Below are 22,402 nucleotides of genomic sequence, written 5' to 3' on the forward strand. Positions count from 1 at the left end.
TTTGCAACAAAAATTCGAACCAAAACAAAATTCGTCCTCGAAAAAAAATGGCCGCGTATACCACCTTTTTTATTTTACTGCGGAAAATTTCCAAATAAAATATTTGGTAAATGCGTATTTATATAAGGTATTTTTTAAATTGTCCAATGTCACAGACCTGAAGGACAGCCACTGGGCTGTCGCTTAGTCATGACCCCTGTCACGTGAAGGCGCGAGGGCCGAGCGCCTCGCGCGCGTATATCTACGCGAAATCTCTGCAGTCTCCGATATGTAGCTCCTCGAGCTACGTCTTCGTCAACAACCACCTGCTACCCCGTACCTGGAAGACTAGATAGCCAATATACTCTGTCCTGTTACCTGATCGCCCGCACCTACCTGTCCGCCCTGCCAGCCCGTGACATTACGTAGCTCCTTCATTAGGTGCCCGCGATGCCTGCGTCACTGCAACCCCCGATCTTAACCGATTCGACCGAGGAACTGATCGAACACCTACAAGGACACCCTGAACAATGGGTGTCTTACATCTCCGATTCCTACCAAAAGCTGCAACTATTGCACGATAGCAACGTCCGCCTGAACTCCTGCCTAGAAATGCAGGAAGCCGAGACCCAACGCGCCCGCGCCGAAACGGACCGTGTCCGCGACAAGGCGCAGGCCGACATTCTGGCCATGGCCATGGAAAAGGCCTCCGCCATAACCTCCCGGGATGCCGCTTTCGCCGAATTAGAGAAAACACGGTCCGAACTGAAGGAAGTTCGGACCGTAACGCTACCCACGGTACACATAACCACCCCCGCCCCAACTACCAACACGCCTGTTGAACCCCTTATGGTTACTCCTATGGGAACGACTCCGCCGCCTGCTTCCGAACATCCCGCCTCCGCCCGCCTTTCTGAACGACTTCCAGACCCCGATAAATTTACGGGCGCCCGCTCCGACCTCCGCCGCTTCGCCACCCAAATCCGGGGGAAGATGACCTCAAACAAAGACCGCTTCCCCAACCCCGAATCACGCCTGATTTATGTAGCCGGTCGACTGTCCGGTAAAGCGTACAACCTAATCCTGCCCAAAATGGTCGGAGGCACACCCCAATTCGGAGATTATACGGATCTCCTCCAATACCTAGAGGAGGCATTCGGGGACCCCGACCACGTCCAAAACGCACAAAACAAACTATATGCCCTGAAGCAGCGGAACGTAGATTTCGCCGAGTATCTGTCGGAGTTCCAACGCCTGTCTTTGGAAGGAGAAATGCCGGAGGATGCCCTCCCCCCTCTTTTATTCCAGGGAATATCGGAAGAGCTCCAGGACATGCTCCTCCACAACCCCGCCCCATCTCGCCAATACCACGAATTCACCCGACACCTGCAAAGCTTGGATAACCGCTACCGCCAGCACCAGCAGTATAAAAATAGACAGACACGTACCCCTCGGGCCGCAGCGCCCCCCGCGCGCGCGGCTCCCCGAACCCAACCCGACATACCGCGGGCCGCCCCCAAGCCAAACGCGGAGCTCCCGCTTAACGACCCTATGGACCTGAGCAGCCAACGCCGCCACAACCGCAAGGAAAACATGCTATGTTACCGTTGTGGATCCCAAGAACATTTCGTTGCCAAATGCCCGGAACCGGATACCCGCCGCACGCGGCTGCACCAGGCCGGAATCGAACGATCCAGGTCCAGGTCCAGGTCCCCGCGCCAAATACAAACCAAACTCCCTAAAAACCCCCGCCGCGGCTCGGACGCCAGCCGCTCCAGCAGCCGAAGTTCGAAAAACGGAGCCCGCCTGGGATAAGTCGCCCCCAGGCCGCCAAGGCCGCGCATAAACCGCCGGCGATCCGCATCTCTGCCGCCGCCGTTCACGGGTTCCCCGTTGAAGAGGAATATAACCAACGATCCGACCTGATGATCCTGCCTGCCGAACTGACAGTGGGGGGCCAAAACCTCCCAACCTATGCCCTCACCGATTGCGGTGCGGAAGGAAAATGCTTCCTCGACCAAGGATGGGCCGAAGAACGCCAACTACAAATGTATCCGCTGCGAAACCCATTCGACATCGAAGTATTCGACGGAAGGACCGCCGAAAGTGGGAAGTGCACCCATTATGTCCGAGGACAATTGAGAATCAAGGACCACATCCAGAAAAACGCGCTGTTCTTCGTCACACAGCTAGCCCACTACCCCATTGTGCTAGGAATGCCTTGGCTAAAGCAGCACGATCCAACGATTGGATTCGCGTCACACGTTATTACGTTTGACAGCGACTATTGCCGCCGACACTGCAATATGCCCGACAAACCGGAGAAGGTTAAAGCTTTACACGCCGTACCAAAAAAAAGCCGCCCCCAGTACCAGGCTGACCGACCGCCGTCCCTCCGCGAAATGGATATCGCCCCTATCTCCCTGCAAGCCGCGAGCATGTACGCCCGCCGCCGATCCTGCCGACTGTACGCCGTAACCTTGAAACAGATTGATGAGGTCCTAGCCGCCGACCCCCAAAATAGGAACGGGCCGACCCTGCCCGAAACAATCCGGGAATTCGCGGACGTATTTTCCCCGCAAGAAGCCGAGAAGCTGCCCCCACACCGACCGTCCGACCACCATATCCCGCTTATAGAAGGAAAAACGCCGCCGTTCGGCCCCCTGTACGCCATGTCCCGCGAAGAGCTGATAGCCCTTAAGGAATGGCTGACCGCAGAGTTGAGAAAAGGGTTTATCAGACCCAGTTCGTCATCCGTCGCCTCGCCCGTTTTGTTCGTGAAGAAGCAGGGAGGAGGGTTGAGGTTTTGCGTGGATTACCGCGCGCTGAATAACATTACCGTAAAAGACCGTTACCCGCTGCCGCTAGTCCGAGAGACCCTGAACAACCTGGCCGGCATGAAATTCTTCTCGAAAATCGATATCGTTTCCGCTTTTAACAATATTCGGATTAAAAAGGGGGAAGAATACCTGACGGCATTCCGCACGAGATTCGGCTTATACGAGAGCCTAGTCATGCCTTTCGGGCTAACGGGAGCCCCCGCGACGTTCCAGAGATATATAAACGACTCCCTGCGCGAATACTTAGACGTATTTTGTACAGCCTACCTGGACGACATTTTGATTTATAGCCGCACCCGAACAGAACACGAAGAACATTTGAAACTCGTACTGGAAGCCCTGAGGAAAGCCGGGCTATACGCCAACGCCGCGAAGTGCGAATTCTTCGTGACGGAAACCAAGTTCCTGGGCCTGCTGGTCGGCGTCGAAGGCGTAAAAATGGACCCTGAAAAAATCACCGCTGTCCTGGACTGGCAAACACCCAAAAAGCTTACTGACGTACAAGCATTTTTGGGGTTTGGCAACTTTTACCGGCGCTTTATCCGAGATTTCTCAAAGATCGTAGCCCCTTTGACGAGATTGACCAAGAAAGACGTCGCATTCGAATGGAATAGCGCCTGCGAAACCGCCTTCCGACTGCTGAAGAGAAAGTTTACCGAAGCCCCCGTACTGGCGCACTTCGATTGGGAAAAGGATGTGATCCTGGAGACCGACGCTTCCGATTATGTTTCTGCGGGAATATTGTCACAATACGGCGACGACGGAATACTCCGCCCCGTCGCGTTCTTTTCGAAAAAACACACAGCTACCGAATGCAATTACGAGATTTACGACAAAGAATTGCTAGCCATTATCCGCTGTTTTGAAGAATGGCGCCCGGAACTCGAAGGGACGTCGTCCCCGGTCCAAGTAATTACGGACCACCGCAACCTGGAATATTTCACGACGACGAAAATGCTCAACCGCCGACAAGCCCGATGGGCCGAATTCCTGTCAAGATTTAATTTCCGTATCACCTACCGACCCGGGAAACAAGGAGCGAAACCCGACGCACTAACCAGGAGGTCAGAGGATATGCCTGAGGAGGGGGATGAACGACTTAAGCACCAAACACAAGTCGTACTGAAAGAACACAATTTACCTGCCCGCCCCACCCGGTTACAACCCATAATCCGCCAAAACAAACCCCTATTGCCAAGACACCTGATAGAGCTACTAGACGCCGGATACGAATCCGACCCGATAACGCAATCTGCCCTAGAAGCGTTGAGGACAGGCGCCGACCGCCACCCCAAGCTGCAATTGGCCGAATGCGAAGAACGATCCGGCTATTTGTATTACCGCAATAGACTGTACGTACCCGATTCGAATAATCTGAAAGCCGAGATCCTGCGCCGCTGCCACGACTCCCCCGTCGCCGGTCACCCCGGCAAAGCAAAAACCTACGACCTGCTGTCCCGAGAATATTACTGGCCCGGAATGCTACATTACGTATCATTATGGGTAAAGAAATGCCAGACCTGCCGCCGAATTAACCCGTCCCGCGAAGGCCACCAGGGCCTCCTGCGACCCCTGCCCACTCCTGAACGCTCATGGCAACACCTGTCGATGGATTTTATCACACATTTGCCGCAAAGCAACGGCCACGACGCCATCCTAGTGGTCGTAGACCGCCTGACTAAGATGAGACACTTCGTCCCTTGTAAAGGGACCTGCAATGCCGAGGACACCGCCAACCTGTACCTACACCACGTATGGAAACTACACGGGTTGCCCCTGACGATAGTTTCGGATAGAGGCACCCAATTCGTGTCGAAGTTTTGGAAACACCTGACAACCCGTTTGAAAATCGACAGCCTGCTATCCACTGCTCACCACCCCGAGACTGACGGACAGACCGAGCGTTTTAACGCGTCCCTGGAACAATATTTGAGAGCTTATGTGGCCTACCTGCAAGATGATTGGGAAAGTTGGCTTCCCCTCGCCGAATTCACAGCCAACTCCCACAAGTCCGAGACCACCGGAACCTCCCCGTTTTACGCGACTTACGGATTCCATCCCCGCATGGGATTCGAGCCGGTACCCCTGAACCAGCCTTTGCCCGCCCAGCGGGATGCCGAAAAGCTAGCCGCCCGAATGGAAGCCATTCTGGAACAAGCCCGCGCCGAAATGACCGCCGCCCAAGCCCGTTACGAAGAACAGGCGAACCGACACCGTACCCCGGCCCGCCGGCTTACCGTCGGCCAATATGTATGGTTAGACGCACGGAACATCCAGACCGCCCGCCCGCAGAAGAAACTGGATTGGAAGAACTTGGGACCCTTCCGAATTTCTGAAGTGATTAGCCCGTACGCCTACCGTTTGGACCTGCCGTCGTCTATGAGAGTACACCCTGTTTTCAATATAAACCGACTAAAACCTGCTGACGTTGAGCCCCTGCCGGGCCAACAACCTGCACCGCCACCCCATTTGGAAGTGGAAGGTGAGAGAGAATACGAAGTCGAAGAGATCCTCGACTCCTTTTGGGAAACCCGCGGCCGAGGAGGCCGCCGGCTGAAATATATCGTCCGTTGGGCTGGATATAGCGAACCCACGACTGAACCTGCCGATTACCTGGAAAACGCTGCTCAATTGGTAAAGAATTTCCACCGTCGATACCCCCATAAGCCCGGGCCCCGGCCGTGACGGAGCTCGGCCTGGAAGGGGGGAATACTGTCACAGACCTGAAGGACAGCCACTGGGCTGTCGCTTAGTCATGACCCCTGTCACGTGAAGGCGCGAGGGCCGAGCGCCTCGCGCGCGTATATCTACGCGAAATCTCTGCAGTCTCCGATATGTAGCTCCTCGAGCTACGTCTTCGTCAACAACCACCTGCTACCCCGTACCTGGAAGACTAGATAGCCAATATACTCTGTCCTGTTACCTGATCGCCCGCACCTACCTGTCCGCCCTGCCAGCCCGTGACATCCAAATATATTATTAAATGTGGTTGGAAAATTAAATTTAAATTTTTCGCGCCCATTAAAAAGGGTTAAAATAACGTTAATATTGGTTCGGAAAACCTGGAATTCCTTTTGGAATTAAGTTGCGCGGAACGTTTATTTGTGGAATTTTTGGTTGGTTTAAATAATTTATTTACGAAACTGGTTTTCCTCGTTTTTATTATTATTATTATTTTTGGGCCGAACAGGGGCTTTTTGGGCCGCCTTGCTGTTCGTAACCGGAATGCTGGAAATATTGTTTTTAAAAAATTGGGAAAATATATTGTCGGTAATATTGCTCGGTATATTTTAAAGCAAAATATTAAACAGGAGCAATTAAAATATTACGATTAAAATATCGGGTAACCTGTTTTTATAATAAAATATAATAGGTTAAAATAATTAAACGTTTAATTGGGTAATTGGGGTTTTTAATAATTGGAAATGAAATTATAATTGTTTTCAAATAAATATTAAAGTTAATTAAAATTTAATTGCTGCTAAATAATTTTAAAATCGAATTTATTTATATGGTAATAAACGTATTTTATATAAACTATATTCCGAATGTAATTTCCTTAATTTTACTGGATTAATAAAATTATTTCCCTTAATTTATTATAATCCCAAAAAATCATTGAAATCACTTTTTTGGCAGTTACGTGAGGTTACGTAATTTCTTTTTATATAATCCTTATTTTGCCGGTCGGTGATTTTTTTGGGCGGGTGTCGTCAGGAGGGGTGTGACCCCACCTGGCCTCCCTGGTACTGGCCCAACTGTCTGGTCGTAACAGCTAGTCGAACTGATAAAAGCTGCTCTATGATCATCTCGGACGGTACCAGACTTGACAGAGTGACTCACCTAGATGTATACACCTACCTACCTGAAGCCTTTACAGTCCTACACCTGGAAGAATCCGCAGCAGGGGTGGCTTTGCCCTCTGTAAACCCGATGATCCATGTTTCCGGTCCACCTCTCATGCAGGCTCTTCCGCCCGACATTGTCCGTTGGTAAAGAGGGCTGGATTCCTGAACGGGGCCTAGATTTTTCAGACTGCATAAAAGTGCAGAAAGGTGCATAAAAGTGCAGAAAGGTGCATGAAAGCGCATTATATGCATGAAAGCGCAGTATACTGTTACATTATCGCGCTACTACGCAACCCTCATAAAATGAAAACAAGTCAAGATACGAAGGGGAATGAGTTCACAGCCACTGCGGCTCTGCATGCTCTCAGAGTCTCCTGCCGTGGCAACTCATCAAGCATCTCCCTTTCAAGATGCAGTACTGGCTTGGCGGTTGGCGGTATACAGAGGATTCTTATATATCCTCCTTTGGTTGGCGAGACGGTATTAATAACAAGCAGTTGTGAAGTGCAAAGACGCATGCCGTTTCAAGCAGCTACGAAAAATACCGGATCCCAGCACACCAAACAAGAATCAAGTCCTGCTCTCCACCCTGTAGTCATTATGCAGCAGCAGCAGCAGCAGCAGCCCTCTATCCAAGTTGAGAGCGAGATCGTGAGCGAGATCGTGAGCGAGATCGTGCGCCCCGACTCTGGTGCGTCCAGCGGCCCCAGCCCCCTCCTCCCGAGGGAACATGAGCCTTATGAGCACTTGGCTCAGCTGCTCCGCCGGTTCTACATCCCGAGGGGCGTCAAATGGAATGAGACTCAGGGGCTCTGGCCATACGAGCTGCTCCGGCGCGTGCTGAACCCCGAACGCGTGCAGGCGTGTTTGAAAAAGTGCCCAGACATCACGCGGAAGTCTGAGTCGTCTGTATCGGAGCTCTGCAACACCATCATGGGCAGCAACCCCGCTACAGACGTTGGAAGGTGGCAGGAGCGTATTGCAGGGAAATCGTGCGGCGGGGTTGCTCCTGCCGTCGCCAACACCACCACCACTGCCGCCGCAGGTTACCTGCGGATCTTTGCCCTGCTCCTCCTCCTGAGAAAGGAAGGCTTGATCCAGGAGTTTGTGAAAAGTGGCGTCTGTGACGCCAAACTGCCTCTATATATTGTTCTTGGGAGCGATGGCGTTTACGAGATGCCGCAGCCCTCCCGGCCGTCCCATATCGATAGCAGCAAATGGTTCAGTGACTCTGATCTCGAGCACCTGATGACACACCAGTGGAAGTTTCTCACTCCGTGCTTCACGTTCAGCACAACGAAGGACACGACGAAGGACAAGAAGTATATGGTGCCGCACTACCAGTTCCACGACCAAGTACTCCTGCCGTGGGTTGATGTTGAGGGGTACAACGGGAGGAATGCAGGGGGCAACGGAGATGTCAGCAAGTTCAGCATCAGCGTGTTTTCGCTTCATATGGAAAACACGGAATTGAACGCCATCGTATGTCTTTGATTCTTGAACTTTGGCGGTAAAAATCAAAAAAGGCTCGGTTAACTTAACAAAAAGTAAAATCAAATCCTGCAGCTATCCGAGAATCACCAACCCAAGGACAGGATCTACGCGGTCAAGTCGTTGCGCGAAAAGAACGCAAGCGAAGAGTTCAAGAACGAGCGCGAAATGCTCAAACGCTTCGGTGACATCCAGCACCCGCACCTCGTGACCCTCCTGGCCACCTACCATTACAAAGGACTGTACCACTTCATCTTCCCCTGGGCAGACCTCGACCTGGACGAGTACTTGAACCGAAAGCATCCCGATGGGCCCGGGAAGGGGGACCATTGTGGTTTTGTCCGCTGGGTATTCAAGCAGCTGCAAGGCCTGAGCGGAGCATTGCAGGGGATCCACGGCCCGACCAGGTCGGGCGGTGCGAGCCTCGAGGTCCCGGGCTCGGATCCGGAGGAGATCAAGTACGGGCGGCACGGCGACATCAAGCCGCAGAACATCCTGTGGTTTGACAAGGGCTCGGAGTGGGCGGGCGCGGAGCAGCGGGGCATCCTGGTCATCACTGACATGGGCGCGTCGGCCGTCCACAGGGAAGTTAGCCGGTCCAACGTGCCCAACCAGCCCCTCCCGTGCACGCCTTCGTACAAGCCGCCCGAGTGCGACAGGAAGGGGGGCAAAATCACGCGTGCCTATGACATCTGGACGCTCGGGTGCGTCTTTTTGGAGATGGCAATCTGGATGCTCGAGGGCATCTCGGGCAGGGACGATTTTCGAAAGCGCAGGACCTCGCAGTTCCTGGAGGATGGCAAAATGGACAAGTTCTACGACATCAAGAGGCGTGGCCAGGACGGAATGTGCGAGTTTGTGCTCAAAGAGAGTGTTTTGGAGGTTTGTCAATCCCCACGTCGACTACTTGCCGGTCGGACGAGCTAAACAAAAAAAAAAAAAAAAATCAATCGTTAGTACATTTCGAACCTTCACAGCAATCCCAATTGCACACAATTCATACACGACTTGCTGGATCTGACCCTCAAGAAAATGCTCTGCATCGAATACGAGGCTAGGATCAAGGCAGATAACCTTGTCAAAGACTTGGCAACAATAGACGCCAAGGTAAACCCCAAGGTAAACAATGAAGACTCCAAGGACTACGCAGTGAAGGCTTGTCCGTGGGAGAAAGGGATGGCTATCTCATCTCCGTCGGTCATGTACAACTTGGCAGAGTACCAGCAGGACAACAAAGGTAAGATAGAGGATCTGCGGCGGAGGTTTGCGGGTCCAGCCACGGTGGGTGAGAGCGGACAAGACGAGATGGATATTGATTAAGCTGAAGGAGGCAAAATCTGACTAGTCATGACTAAACTAGGTAACTAGACTATTCTAGTGATTCTAAAGACTAAATCTCACGAGTTTCAATGCACACTAGCGCCTCTAAACTTGACATGAAATTACAATCATAATTCATAAACATGTCAGCCCAGAATACACAACTTGTCTATTTTTTTGAATTCGTCATCTCACGGCCATCATCCTCATCATCCTCCTCCTCGTCCGGCACCGATTGCCTCGAAGGCCGGTAAATGACAAAGTACCACCACAGGCCCAACGTCCCCAGGGTCAAGAGGAAAGTTATGATAAAGTAGAGCCATATGTAGCGAGAGACTTTGGCCAAGCCTTGGTCGTCTGCATTCCACTCGAAAAAGTCCATGCTGAATACGGTCTGCAACAAAGTCGGCCAGACGACTAGTCAGCAAAAGGATGGATCACATCAATCAGACGAGCATATTTAAAAAATTTTACTTGCCGCCAGAAAAGTCCCAGGGAGAAAAACCATGGTCAACAATGCGATTGAACGCATATGTTTCGAGTCCCTCTTGGTCTCGAGGGCAATCTCGAGGTTCGTTTCGTTTTGCGCCTGCAAACAAAATCAAACACGGCCTGTTAGAGCATTTTGAATCATGACGAGACTTGGACGGTTGTGCTCCTTACCCACTGAGTAGCCATGGTCATGCCGTCTAGTCGCATGGTGCACTCCCTGATCCAGTCCTCGTACTCGTTGCGGATCACACGGACGCGCCTCCCCACCTTGGAGCTCGTGTCGGCGGCGACGTGCGCCTTGCCGGCCAGGCGCTGCAGGTCCTCGGCCTCCTCGGCCATGGCGCCGAGCTGCGTGTTCCAGCTGACGAGCCCGTTGCGAAAGTAGGACGTCTCGAGAAAGGCGTTCCTCTTCTGGACGTCGCGGGTCGCCTTGTCCAGGGCCGCCTGCCGGCCTCCCCCGCCGTCCAGGGACTGCTGCAGCGCGTCCCGCTCGTAGATGTGGCTCTCCACCAGCAGCACCGTCTTGAGGATCAGCTGCTTGTGCCGCTGCATCTCCAGCTCCGCAAAGATGCCCGGCGTCAGCAGCGGGTGCGACACCGCCGCGTCGCCCTCCATCTGCGCCAGCCGCTTCACTATCTGCGTCTCGGCCGCCTCGTGGCAGCCGTACAAGATGGCGAGCGTGAGATCTGCGTTGGGGAAGTGCGTCACCGACAGCGCCATGTCATGGGCCCAGGCGTTTGAGGAGCGGCAATTATAAACTTTTTTTTTCTGCTTGTCAACCAAAATCCTTTTACCCTTTTTTCAAAGAAGCGCAATCTGCCCACCGTCGTCAACTCACCATACGCAGGCTGTTCAGCCATGATGATCTTGTCGGCAGAAAACACAGGCACGTCGGACCTACTAATGACGCGTGCAATGGTGCCATGAGTATGAAAAGCCTGAGATATGCGCTCAAAACTCGCCAACGAAAAGGGCAGCGTCCGGACGCCGCGTCGGCCCATCGTAGAGCAGTCCGCTGTGGCCGCCTGGAGCCCGCCAGCACTTTTGTCTGATACTTTGCTCCCCAGCACAACCTTGGGGCTCAACACGTCCAAGACGCTTCTCGCCCTTTTCGGCTGCCCATCAGTCTGCGGCGAAATCAACTTCTTTTCCGTGTCCGAGAGGCTCGCAGCAGCTGCAGCAGGACAATTCCCCGACAGCGAATTTTCGGAATCGGAAATGCTTGCGGCGGGAAGACGTGGTTCGTCTACTCTCCCAGCGAGTCTAAAAGGGGGAGGTTTGTTGGTTGGTTAATATGAGTGATTTTTTCTCCTTTCTTTCTGGCGGCTGCTTCAACCTAAGATTTATATCTTGATCACTCAAAATGGCAGCCTACATGATTACAAGACCCGATATTCCGTCATTTATTGAGGGCATATCCTGCATGATGGGAAGTTGCCAAAGCGTCTGGTCAACCAACGAACGAATCCTTGCTCAGATTTCTTGAATCTTCAAGGGAACAAACCTCGGACAGCCATGTTTCCCACTGCTTGTCTAGCTCCAGCGACGTCTTGGAGAGTTTATACTGCACATGGTTACAAAATCCCATCAGCAAAGCGTCATCTTGTACACAACCAGAGATTCAAGGGGCAGATTTCAAATTTCACCTTGTTCTCGCTCAGCATATGAAGTACAGTGGTCCCCTTCGGTTCGTACTTGAAAACCGTCTGCAGGTCATTTTGGTCGATGCCCTGGTTGTCGCGTGTCCAGTTCATATCGTAAGAACTTTAAATTTTTTTTTATTTTCTGAAAAGCAATGATTCCTTCTGGCTCAACCAGATAGGGTACTGCTCGGTAGAGGATATGAAGTGTGAGCTGTTTGGTCACTTTGGTGTACGAGCGTCTTTGGTTGTTTCCATTTTTCTTCCTGACCCTGGAATGACCGGTGGGTTTGTATGCCAGAGATTTGCGGGAAACATCAGCCTGCAGCTTGCCGAAAAGGGATGGATGGTGGCACGAGGGGGGCGCAGCCAATCTCAGCCTCTAGGAATCTTTTGCGCTGTTGCGCGTGGGGATGGCGGTGGCCAGGCAAAACAACCAAAAAGCAAAGGATGATTGCCTCGACAAAGCGGAACATGTTTCAATGCGCCAATCATCATCCCTAAGTAGGAGGTACCTACCTAGATGTAACCCACCCAAGTCTTGATGGCATGCCGCACAACCCGCATTGCTGCCTATACGCAGCTGCCCAAGTGGTGCAACAAAAACCGGACACAAGGAAAGAGAGGCAAGGTAGAAAAATCACCAGAAAACTGCACTTCTTTATTGCTCCTGATCCCACGATCGTTTTTTTTCTACTTTGCGACACCCGTTCTCGTATCACCCACACCAGAACTGGGCTCTTTGTAACAACACCCAGTCACATATAAGCTTGGGGAAATACAGTATGTACGTAGCAGGCAGGCACCTTGGCCTGTTGTGCGGATGGTGCGGCTGACGGCAGGCAGCCCGTGTTTCGTGTGGCAACGATGATCCAACGGGAGCCACCCAGCTCATCACGAAAACTGTATTGGATGTCAGTTTTGAACGCCACGGACGCCGACAACCCCAGAATCAGGGCAAATAATTATACAGCCCTAGTTTCCAAGCCAGCTGCACTGTCGACAGAGCATGGATGAGTCGGACTCGTCAATATGTAGAAAAGGGGGTATTTTTATTGGCTTGTAGTAATCGACGGTATCGGTCTCAGGGTCAGTGAAAAAAAAAAATGCATCATGGTGACTGATGGATTGGCAACGAGCGCATCCGCTGACGCCCGCTCACAGTAAGACAGCTATGCAACACAGCCTGGAAACCTGCAGCAGACCACGAGGTTCCCTGTCTGGGAAGTGGAAATTCCATAGCCCATCAAGCCCATCAAGCCCATTGTTTTGCTATTTTCCATCCCTACCGGCACTGCGCCTGCGCGCAGCCAATCTCTCAACAAATATTTCTTCTTTATACTCTACATTTGCCTCCCTGTTTTTTTTCCTAGGTAGTCTCGGGGTTTCAAAAAGCAGAACAAATCCGAGAGATACAAGTGTCAAGAACAAGACTTGCAAACAGACCCACGATACGTCAAATAACCACCGACTATGGTAGTCGTCCTTATCCAGGCCCGCTACTTGGATGAGCAGCCCCTGACGAATTTTCTCACGGCCGTGTTCGAAACCCAGTACACCATGATTGTAAGTTTTTTTTTCTTTTTTACTTTTCTTTTTTTGTTGCCTTCCCTTGTATAGCCCTTTCGACCTAACCCTTGTGATCTAGTACACCCGCGGCTTTTTCCAATGCGTGCTGCCACGAAGTCTCAACAAGGTACAGATTTTCCGCGATTTTCGCCAGCCCTTTGACAGAGATATAGAGCGACATGTCCTATCCGGGTTTGTTGTTTTTCCCAAAATGAGTTTTGCCCTCCAGCTGACATGTTCGCTCAATGATCAGCGTGAGCGGAGGATCCTCAGAGAGACTGTCCAGTTCGAGGGCTATCAGGAATTATAAGGTCTACTAGCATTTATGGATGATGCAAGGCCGATACGAGTCTACATGCTGCAGGCTTGGATTGAAGCTGGCCACCTCGCGTTTATACCTTTTGTCTCAGCTGGAAATTATGCTGTGACGGGACTGCGGCCGTCAGAATCGGAATGGCTGTCATTGAGCTACGGTCTGGCGGCGTTTTTTTCGCGAGTCTTGTCGGACCTTTGACGCGAGATGCACCAGATCGTCCTGCTCGTTTGACTCTTGGTTTGAAACGGAGTGACCACGACGCTCACTGAGTGGGTTTTGCAAGACACGCTGCCCTAGCCGTTGTCAACATTGCATGCCTGTTTCCAACCCTGGCCAGACTGCCAGGCCGCCCACGCTTCAAGTCTAGATATTATATAGAATAATATATAAAATATAAAATATAAAAAAAAAGACAGAGACGATAATGCCATCAGAGGCTCATTCCCCATCGGCGACCTCACTCTTGTCCGTCCCCAGCCCCCCTCGCCCACCAACCGCTTGCTCCCCCCCCATCCAGCCTCGACACCCCAAACGCCTCGGGCCTGGGCAGCTCGCAACCCCCGAGAAAAAACAAGTCCCCTAGCCGATCCCGCCGGCCCGCCACACCGCCCGTCGCGAGGATGTTGCTGAGCGTGTCGCTCGGAGGGGGGTCTCGCCTACAAAGGAGACGGAGTATATTGGCAGCTATGAATGGATCGGTCAAGGTCGGTTATGGTACAGAATTTGCGGAGCAATTGTTGATGGAAATAGTCCAAGAGTCGCTTGGACAACAATCTGCCAAGACGAAAAAAACGGCGCCAGGTTCGGCCTTCCCCTCGCCGTCCACCAGCGCAATGGGCCGCGGCACTGGTGACACGCACTTGCCGGTCCCGCCCGGCCTCGACGGCTGCCATGCCGTCTCCACCCCAACGTGTCCCTCCGTGACAATCATGTGCTCTAGAAACTGGGCTCACTGGTTAATACCCCCAAGGAGTTACATGGGTAGGTTGATACTTGCACCTCGCCTGCAATTTACTGCAGGCGGGCGACCATCAATGTCATAATCAGCTATACGCACAAGGTAGTTCGGTTCATACGGTTGAAAGAGTCGGGTATATATACCAAGTAGCCCTACCTCGGCCGAGTATGCACGCCCCAAATTATTACAAAATTGTGGTACAAACGGTCTCTACATCGCCCCCTCCTCCGCGATGACGTCCTCGCACCGCCCACAGAGCGTCTCCTCCACCTCGGCCACGTACCTCCAGCACCTGGGGCACTTGTGGTCGCTCGGGTGCCTGACCACGGCCTTGATCACCGCGTCCTTGGCCTCGCCCGCCTCGACCTTGGCCTTGGCGCTGTACAGCCAGCCGTTCGCCCCGGCGGGCGTCTCCGTGTTGATCTTGACGCACGAGACCACGTAAAATGCTGCGAGCTGCTCCTCGCTCAGCAGCTGGAGCGCCTCGTTGGCGCTCGCGAACCGGCTGTACAGGGTCACCGCGCTCTGCAGCGACTGCCCGATCTTCTTGTCCGCCCGTCCGAGCTCCGCCGCGGCGTTGATGGCTACCCGCGCGGCGTCCAGGACCGGCATCGCGGCCCGGAGCTTGGCTTCAGGGATGGTCAGGAGTCCGGGGTCGGCGATGAGCGGGTCGTTGTATAACCGCTGCAGGGGGTGTGGCATAGTCCTACAAGTCAAGGTACCAAACGTGATTAGCAGAAAGATCGATCTCGGGGTTAGGATGAAGTTGCAAATGCGGCGGCAGGAAAGTAGGAATCTCACTCTTTCAACCACTGCGGCGCATGGTCCCACGCCTCCTCAACAACCAGCGGTGCCATCGGTGCCAGCATCCTGCAGAACCCGTCAAAGATTGGCACCAGCGCCGCGGTTGCGTTCGCTGCATCTCCACCACAGTAGAGCTTGTCCTTGACCGCTTCCAGGTAAATGGCCGACAGCTGCTGCGAGACCCAGTGGTTGAGCACCGCAAAGCCCTTGTAAAACTCGAATGAGTCGTAGTGCTTCCCCACCTGTGATAGCGCGTCCTTGAGGTGCAGCATCGCGATCTGGTCGACGGCGTCAAAGGGTTCCTGCCTCGGTGGCTGCTGCATGGAGCCCAGCAGGATTTTGAAGGTGGACCGGAACTTGCGAAGCGAGGTGTGGATGGACGAGAGGGCCCGCTCGCTGATGACAATGTCTTTGGTGTAGTCTGAGCTCGCCACTAATAGCCTCAGGGCATCCGGCCCAAGAACCTCATGGGTTGCCGCCGGGTCGCTCTGGTTTTTTTCCTGTGTCTTTTTTCGCTGCTTGTTCCTTCCGGGCTTGCGCGGCGCTAGTAGTTTGCCTTCAATCACGTCCATCGGAGAGATGACGTTGCCCAGGGACTTGGACATCTTCTTGCCGTGGGCGTCAAGGGTGAAACCGTGCGTGATAAGGTTCTTGAAAGGAGCTTTTTGTGCCGAGTTTTCGTCTGCACGGGTTGCAACCTTGGTCAACAAGCTCGACTGGAACCAACCGCGGTGCTGGTCCGTTCCTTCAAGATACACATCTGCCCGACCCTCTGTTTGTGTCCAACTGCTGCCGCTGTCAAACCACACGTCCATGGTATCTGTGCCTCGGCGTAGATTGCGACCCCGAAGGGACTCGGGTATCCAGGCCGGCTCGTCTGCCGCATCAGACCACCAAGCATCCACGCCGCGCTGCTCCACCGTCTTGATTACATGATCAATCGTTTCTTCCGTCATAATCGCCTCGCCACCATCTGCTATGTCGTTGTCATAGAATGCCGGGATGGGAACGCCCCATGCCCGCTGTCTGGAGATACACCACTCGCTGCGCCCCTTGATGAAACTCTCCAACCGTGTCTGCCCGGCCGCGGGGATAAACTTGACATCTTTCAGCGCATCAAGAGCCGACTCCTTGATTGAAGCGACATCAGCAAACCATTGGGCGGTTGCACGCACCACTATCGGTTTCTTGGTGCGCCAATCGTACGGATATTTGTGCTTGTGCTTGTGAGAATGCAAAACATCCCTGCCTAGGATCTTGATGATGGCTTTGCTACCCCCCTTCAAAACGTCCGCCCCGGCTCCTTCGCGCGGAATTTCTGTGTTGGCAGGGCACACGTCTTTTGCAAAGATGCCAGCCCCGTCGACGGCCGACACTGCGGGGAGGCCAAGCGACTTGCATACTTCGTAATCTTCGAAACCGTGCCCGGGGGCCAGGTGCACCAGACCGGAACCGGAATCTGCCGAGACAAAATCGGCGTGGATGATAGGCTGCGGCTGGGCCTTGGACCCTTGAAGCTGGTTGAGATAGCTCACTGCGAGAAGTTGTTCGCCCACTAAAGATGTCAAGACTACTGGAACGTCTGGCGCCATGATTTCGCTCATGCGTCCCAGAGCATCCGCGCCAATTATCATTGTTTCACCACGGAGCTTGACGGCCAAGTAGACCAAGTCCTTGTGCACCGCAATGGCCTGGTTGGCAGGTAGAGTCCACGGCGTCGTCGTCCAGATCACCAGGCTCGTGCTGGGGTCAAGTCCCAAAGCCTCCAGGTCGCCGGTGAGGGGCATCTTGACGTAGGCGGCCAGTGAGACGTGGTTCTCTTCGTACTCCAGCTCGGCCTCGGCGAGAGCGGTCCGCGACGATGACGACCAGTACACCGGCTTGTGTCTCCTATAAATCAGCCCGCGGCTGACCATGCGCTGAAACAGCCTCAGCTGGTCGGCCACGTAGCTGGGCTGCATTGTCTCCCAGCGCTGGTCCCAGTCCGCCATCACGCCAAACTCCTGAAACCCCCGCATCTGGCTCTCGACCGTCGTCGCCGCCAGCTCCCGCGCCAGCGCGCGCACCTCGGCCGGCGTCATCTGCTCCTGCCCTTCTGCCCTTCCGCCCAGCGCCTTGAGCTCGATCGGCAGGCCGTGGCAGTCCCAGCCGGGAACATATTTCACTCTGTGGCCCTGCTGGACCTTGACGCGGAGTATCATGTCCTTGAGGATCTTGTTGAGGGCATGGCCCACGTGGAGGTCGCCGTTTGCGTAGGGCGGGCCATCGTGGAGGATGAATGGGTTGGATTCCGGGCGGTTGGTGGCCTGCCACTTGTACAGTTCGTCGGCGCAGCGTTGGATGTACTTTTGCCGGTGTTCGGGGAGCGGGAGCGGTCTAGTATTCGTTGGTACATCCGTGTCAGAGCGGGTTTGGTACTTGGTTGATGTCTGCAATATGGAATGCACACTCAATGCGAGAGATGGACTGCGTTACCTACGGGAAGCTTTTTTTGGGCAACCGCAGGGTCGATGTCCACTTGCCGCTCATTTTGCTATTACTTCTGCCCACATGCTGGAGCTTCAATTGGGAGCTATAGTATCCCTTGGAAGCGAACTTTATCGACCTCTATATTACTCACTCACTGCCGTTGAATTTTCTCCAGTCCAACGCGTCGCGGTCCAGCTTCAGGGTGGATTTTTCAAGTGTGGGTCCGACCCACATCAGCTCCCCTGCACGATGATGCAAGCTCTGGTTATAGGGCTGACAGGCACCTGAGGTGCTCAAGCTTACTTCGTAACATCTGTATGAAGGATCTCCACCGTCGTCACCTCGTCGCAAAGCATACAGCAGGCAACGTTGAACACAAGGCTTAATTTGGCGCATAGGAATACCCGTCATGGCGCCCATACGTCGGTATCTTCGCATTACTAAATTCTCAGTCCTCGAGGTCCGCATCTACCTCGACAATCCGGCCCTCGCCCAGTCATGGCTGTTAAACCCCCGCGCTCCGGTCCTTCCGAAGGTCATTGAGGCTGTGCGACCACTGGTGCTGCCCAAACTGCGTGAGGAGCGAGAAAGATCCAGAAAAAAGAGCACCAAGAAACGAGCCATCAAGGATGTTGTGACAGAAGGCATGTCTCCCATACCGTGGTTATGGAGCCATCCAGCTCAAAAGCTACGTCACCTAGGTGGACTACGTCCTGGCTAACACGTTTCTGGTTTATCAGACGACTTCGAGGTCGCCATCTTCTTGACAGAAACCGACACACGGCACAGCATTCTGTACAAGGATAAGCGCTTCCGCGACAAGACGCAGACCAGGCTGCGCTCAAACTCCAAGAAGCTGACTGGCGGCGACTCTGCGGACGCGGCTATAAATGTCGAGGGCGATGACGACGCCGCAGACTCCAACAGTGATGTTGAGGTCATACAGGCGGCAGACGGTGATGAAATCCCCATGATCCGCCGGGAAGACAGCGACGACGACGCAGGCGTCCCACTGCACGACATACCAGCAGCCCCCGGTGCTGGTGCAACTGTCAGCGAGGGGCGCGGGACCAAGCGGAGGCGGCAATCAACGGTTACTGCAATCAACAACAATGATAAAGACCAGAATGATGATGATGCTTTTGAGATCGTCGACAGTGATGACGAAGATGACGACCTGGAATCAGAATCCTCACACCCTACGCGGAGCAAGCGTGCGCGGCAGCCCGCCGCTGAGGCTGACGAAAAAAAGAAGAAGCTCGCCATGGACATAACATATAACAGCTTTGCCATATACGGGCGTGTTTTGTGTCTTGTGGTCAAGAAGCGCGGCGTGGGAAACAGCAGCAATCTGTCGGCTGCTGCAGCTACATCCGGACATGGCAAAGCTGCCGCGGCGAGTAGCCGAGCGGCAGGTCAGGCCAGGATGGAGAACTGGATCGCTTCGACGCAAATCATGCCGGTGGCCGAGCAAGGGGAAGAGGGGGCTTGAGATTTGGCCGTTGATCGATGCATGCAAGGGATGCCCCTTCTGTCGATACCTGCATGTCATGTTGCACCCGGGTGACCAGCATGGCATTCACCTCTACGGTAGGCTGCTTGGAGATCATGCGATAGTGCAGAATATCGTGATCACATTCCTCCCGTTCGAGCGAGTTGCAGGCGCATCCTCATTTCCCCTCACTGGATACAACTCTTTTGCATGGGACTGTGGCATGCGGACAGGCACAGTGAGAAATCAGTTATGGATCAAGCCACGGTTAGAAGCGTCGACCGGTGGATGCATCAACGTACCGGTACAAGGATGGCATCGCGATGCATCACACAATATCAAAAATGCCCAGTGGTTTTCAGAAGTGGCAGCAAAGCTCTGAGGAGTGTCTGTATACGTCCCACTATCGCCATCGACCTCCCCACCAGCGCCATCTCCCTTGCATCGAAACTAGGTGAAGACCGCGGCGGGCCGTACGCCATGCGTCCAAACCAGTACACCCCCCATCTAGACGCACATCCAAACGCCCCCCGGAAGATCAACAATGAATTCGAGATGTTAGGTGCGCCCGCTCCGGCGACGCAGCCACTCGTCCGCATCTAAGAGCATCGCAAGTAACATCTGCGCCGAGAAGGAGTCGGGCGGAAGGGAGGGGCGTCAAGAACCGAACCTTTGCATTCAGCTGAGTCTACACAATAGCCCAACGATTTAAGGCTGCCAAGACTGCTTCGTTTGTGTGTCTATTTTTCTCTCTTACACGCATGCCTAGTGCGCCTCGGCCGTCGTCCGCCTCCGGGGAAGGGAGATAAGCGACTGGTGCGCAGCCTCAAAAAATGCACTTGGGCCTAGGGTGCATGCAGCATTTCTCGCCTAACGGAAAGCACGCCGCCCCCCCTTTTTAAAAATAGCCCTCTCAGTGACAAACGCCAAGCCATTGATACTATATTTCTGCCACATGCCATGAGGCTGCCCGCGTGCTCCGATGGATTGACTGCGGCCCCGGGCTGACTATTGACAGCATATCAACGTGCTCTCTGCGCTGGCCGTTACATCCATGCATGCAGCATGCACAATGCATGCAGCCCCTGCGATTTTCCCCTATTCAGCCAACATCAAACGTGCTTGTTTTATTTGGCTCGCAGTCCTAGCCTTTTATTGCGCTGGAGGTGGACGACAAAACACAACCTGCAATAAGCTCATACCGTTGAGATAGTGGCGGCCGCACCGGGCAACCAAGGCCGGCGTGCTATGGCCTGATCTTGTGCTGAATCTGCCACAATTCGCAGGTCGCAAAGATTAACCCCCTTTGGCCCTGAAGCCAGTCTTGCCGGTTGAGAGCAGTTTAATTTCGAGTCCTTTCCGCTTCAGGTATGCACTACGTTGGCATTGGCCAAGCCATCAGAGGTTTAGCCTCGCATTTTGCGTATTCTGAGCCAATCACGAGCTCGATTCACTGGCTTCGCATAGCCCGGCGCAAAGGGGAACAAGTGCTTCTTGGAGGACCAGAAAAGAGGCTTTTGTCGTTCCCGCCGCGTCCGCCCTGTGATAAGGCGTGTTTGCTAGAGCGTGCTGAGCCGAGCAGCTCGGCCAATGACATGTAGCCTGCTATGTAGTTAGGGTCAAACCCAGAAACGCTATTTTTATTACTCTTGTCGTTGCTTGTGCTTTTTCTACCTCAATTTCCCCCCCTCATTCTGCAATCGAGATCTCGATCGCATTCGTGGGGGTTGGTCGTGTCTTTTTTTTCTACTCTGACCCATGACAGGGCTTGCGCGCCCCAACACTCTATCTGCCTCGTTGGCGTCAAGCCTGGTCAGTTTGCACATGACCTATTATATGTTTTGCAAGCATATTCAAGCCAGGGCATTGGCGGCGCCAGGGCTCACGTTTTCTTGACAGAAAAAAAAAAAAAAAAAAAAAACTAAACCGTGTTTGTAATCATTTCCCCACTGGCATATTCGTTGCTCGTATACTCGGACTATGCATAGATCCATGTGTCCTGAACATGGGCGTGAACTGTCAAGCCCACCCCGTGAGGCGTATTATATTTCTTTTTCTTCTTCTCTCTCTCTCTCTGCGTCGTCGGCCGCGGGGAAGCCAACGCAGCTTGGCAGGTCGAGGTTTGCTCATTTCGTTTAATTCTTTCTTTTTGTGACGAACGCCCGTTGGACAAAAAAGGAACGCCGCAGGGCCGCAGGGCTTACATTGTAAACACCTACCAGTTGTAGATCTTGAGCAAAACGCCGGCAAGGACACGGCACTCGCATTCGGCACTTTGGAGTTGAAGGACGCTAGGACTGTCCGTCTGTCCATGTTTCTGCTACTTCAGTAGTATATCGCAGAATTCATAGGGCAGGGCACTACGGTATGTTGGCACGTTTTTTGTCTTTGTTGCTGTAGTTTATTGTTATTTATTTATCCTCTATTTTTGTCCCCAATCCTCCCCCAAAATGCTCGACCAACAGGAAGCATTGCCCAGAGACAGCGCTTGTTTCTGGCTTTGTCTTTTCCTAGCGCCCAGGCTTAGCGGCAGGAAGGACAGAAAAAAAAGAGGCGTCATGACAAAGTGGCTTGCCGTAGGGATGACAGATCATCGGCCGTGTTTGCCGAAAGTAGTCAAGTTTGGTGTCGAGATAATAAGAATCATCCCAAATCGCCCGTATTTTTCGGGGCGTCTCTGCACATCCTTTGCAGCCTATTCGTTGCTTTCAAAAGTACCTTGGGTGTGGTATGTTCTCTTGTTTTTTTTGTGCTCCTTCTCTGCCTCGTCTGTGGTTATAGTACTGGTGATCCTAGTCTGGAGGTGTGTGTTTAATCATATTGACTACATTGACTAACACAGTCAACAGCTGTTTTGGCGCACCGCCCCGTATAAGCTTCATGCAGAGCACCTCTTTTTTGTGACTGGCGGAAAGCAGCATAGTAATCGTAAAAAAGCAAAAAAGAGAGAGTTGCAACTCGCGTAAAAACGAGGCTTTGTAATAAACGCCCGTTACTCTCGGCCGAGATGGCTTTTCTGCGCAAAACAACAAACCGACGATCATGATCTACCTACTTGCTACCTATCTGTGTTGAGCAAAAGGACTGGGTAATTTGACTCTCCTGGGTCGGAAATATCGGTGTGTCTATCTTCGCCCCCAATAAACCTTTTTTTGTTGTTTCAAATACATTTAGTCGGCTTTCC

The 22,402-nt window shown here is 53.2% G+C and overlaps 7 protein-coding genes across 7 annotated transcripts; 3 read left to right on the forward strand and 4 right to left on the reverse strand.

Annotated features, from left to right (window-relative positions):
• Window positions 1-6,532: 6,532 nt before the first annotated feature.
• MGG_15629 (uncharacterized protein) lies at window positions 6,533-6,802 on the reverse strand (the record flags this gene model as incomplete). The annotated part of the gene is made up of 2 exons (XM_003713994.1): window positions 6,533-6,594; window positions 6,685-6,802. 2 exons carry the CDS (start codon window positions 6,800-6,802, stop codon window positions 6,533-6,535), a joined length of 180 nt encoding a protein of 59 aa, XP_003714042.1.
• Window positions 6,803-7,267: 465 nt separating this feature from the next.
• Window positions 7,268-9,478, forward strand: MGG_14499 (serine/threonine protein kinase; the record flags this gene model as incomplete). Its single annotated transcript, XM_003713995.1, has 3 exons — window positions 7,268-8,149; window positions 8,234-9,040; window positions 9,116-9,478. The coding sequence occupies 3 exons, from the start codon at window positions 7,268-7,270 to the stop codon at window positions 9,476-9,478; spliced, it is 2,052 nt and encodes a 683-aa protein (XP_003714043.1).
• A 6-nt stretch (window positions 9,479-9,484) lies between these two features.
• Window positions 9,485-11,874, reverse strand: MGG_01163 (uncharacterized protein). Its single transcript, XM_003713996.1, has 7 exons — window positions 11,617-11,874; window positions 11,475-11,534; window positions 11,346-11,389; window positions 10,809-11,233; window positions 10,142-10,728; window positions 9,957-10,067; window positions 9,485-9,872 (listed from the first exon to the last, which is right to left on the reverse strand). Exons 1-7 carry the CDS (start codon window positions 11,722-11,724, stop codon window positions 9,648-9,650), a joined length of 1,560 nt encoding a protein of 519 aa, XP_003714044.1. The 5' UTR covers window positions 11,725-11,874; the 3' UTR covers window positions 9,485-9,647.
• A 1,209-nt stretch (window positions 11,875-13,083) lies between these two features.
• Window positions 13,084-13,489, forward strand: MGG_11284 (uncharacterized protein; the record flags this gene model as incomplete). The annotated part of the gene is made up of 3 exons (XM_003713997.1): window positions 13,084-13,176; window positions 13,259-13,306; window positions 13,433-13,489. 3 exons carry the CDS (start codon window positions 13,084-13,086, stop codon window positions 13,487-13,489), a joined length of 198 nt encoding a protein of 65 aa, XP_003714045.1.
• A 299-nt stretch (window positions 13,490-13,788) lies between these two features.
• On the reverse strand, window positions 13,789-14,426 carry MGG_15630 (uncharacterized protein; the record flags this gene model as incomplete). The annotated part of the gene is made up of 3 exons (XM_003713998.1): window positions 13,789-13,858; window positions 13,957-14,151; window positions 14,356-14,426. 3 exons carry the CDS (start codon window positions 14,424-14,426, stop codon window positions 13,789-13,791), a joined length of 336 nt encoding a protein of 111 aa, XP_003714046.1.
• Window positions 14,427-14,663: 237 nt separating this feature from the next.
• Window positions 14,664-17,786, reverse strand: MGG_01165 (isoleucyl-tRNA synthetase; the record flags this gene model as incomplete). Its single annotated transcript, XM_003713999.1, has 3 exons — window positions 14,664-15,159; window positions 15,255-17,633; window positions 17,737-17,786. 3 exons carry the CDS (start codon window positions 17,784-17,786, stop codon window positions 14,664-14,666), a joined length of 2,925 nt encoding a protein of 974 aa, XP_003714047.1.
• A 251-nt stretch (window positions 17,787-18,037) lies between these two features.
• MGG_01166 (uncharacterized protein) lies at window positions 18,038-21,166 on the forward strand. Its single transcript, XM_003714000.1, has 2 exons — window positions 18,038-18,370; window positions 18,467-21,166. Exons 1-2 carry the CDS (start codon window positions 18,136-18,138, stop codon window positions 19,216-19,218), a joined length of 987 nt encoding a protein of 328 aa, XP_003714048.1. The 5' UTR covers window positions 18,038-18,135; the 3' UTR covers window positions 19,219-21,166.
• The last annotated feature ends 1,236 nt before the right edge of the window (window positions 21,167-22,402 follow it).

Source organism: Pyricularia oryzae, chromosome 2 (assembly GCF_000002495.2).
Source record: "Pyricularia oryzae 70-15 chromosome 2, whole genome shotgun sequence".
Taxonomy (NCBI): Eukaryota; Fungi; Ascomycota; class Sordariomycetes; order Magnaporthales; family Pyriculariaceae; genus Pyricularia; species Pyricularia oryzae.

Excerpts from the sequence above, each read along its gene's own strand:
- MGG_01166 (XM_003714000.1), top strand. The coding sequence starts at position 18,136 with ATGGCGCCCATACGTCGGTATCTTCGCATTACTAAATTCTCAGTCCTC. Across the intron at positions 18,371-18,466 it reads CAAGGATGTTGTGACAGAAG|ACGACTTCGAGGTCGCCATC; the intron begins GCATGTCTCCCA and ends CTGGTTTATCAG.
- MGG_01163 (XM_003713996.1), bottom strand. The coding sequence starts at position 11,724 with ATGAACTGGACACGCGACAACCAGGGCATCGACCAAAATGACCTGCAG. Across the intron at positions 11,535-11,616 it reads ATATGCTGAGCGAGAACAAG|TATAAACTCTCCAAGACGTC; the intron begins GTGAAATTTGAA and ends AACCATGTGCAG. Across the intron at positions 10,068-10,141 it reads TGACCATGGCTACTCAGTGG|GCGCAAAACGAAACGAACCT; the intron begins GTAAGGAGCACA and ends TTTTGTTTGCAG.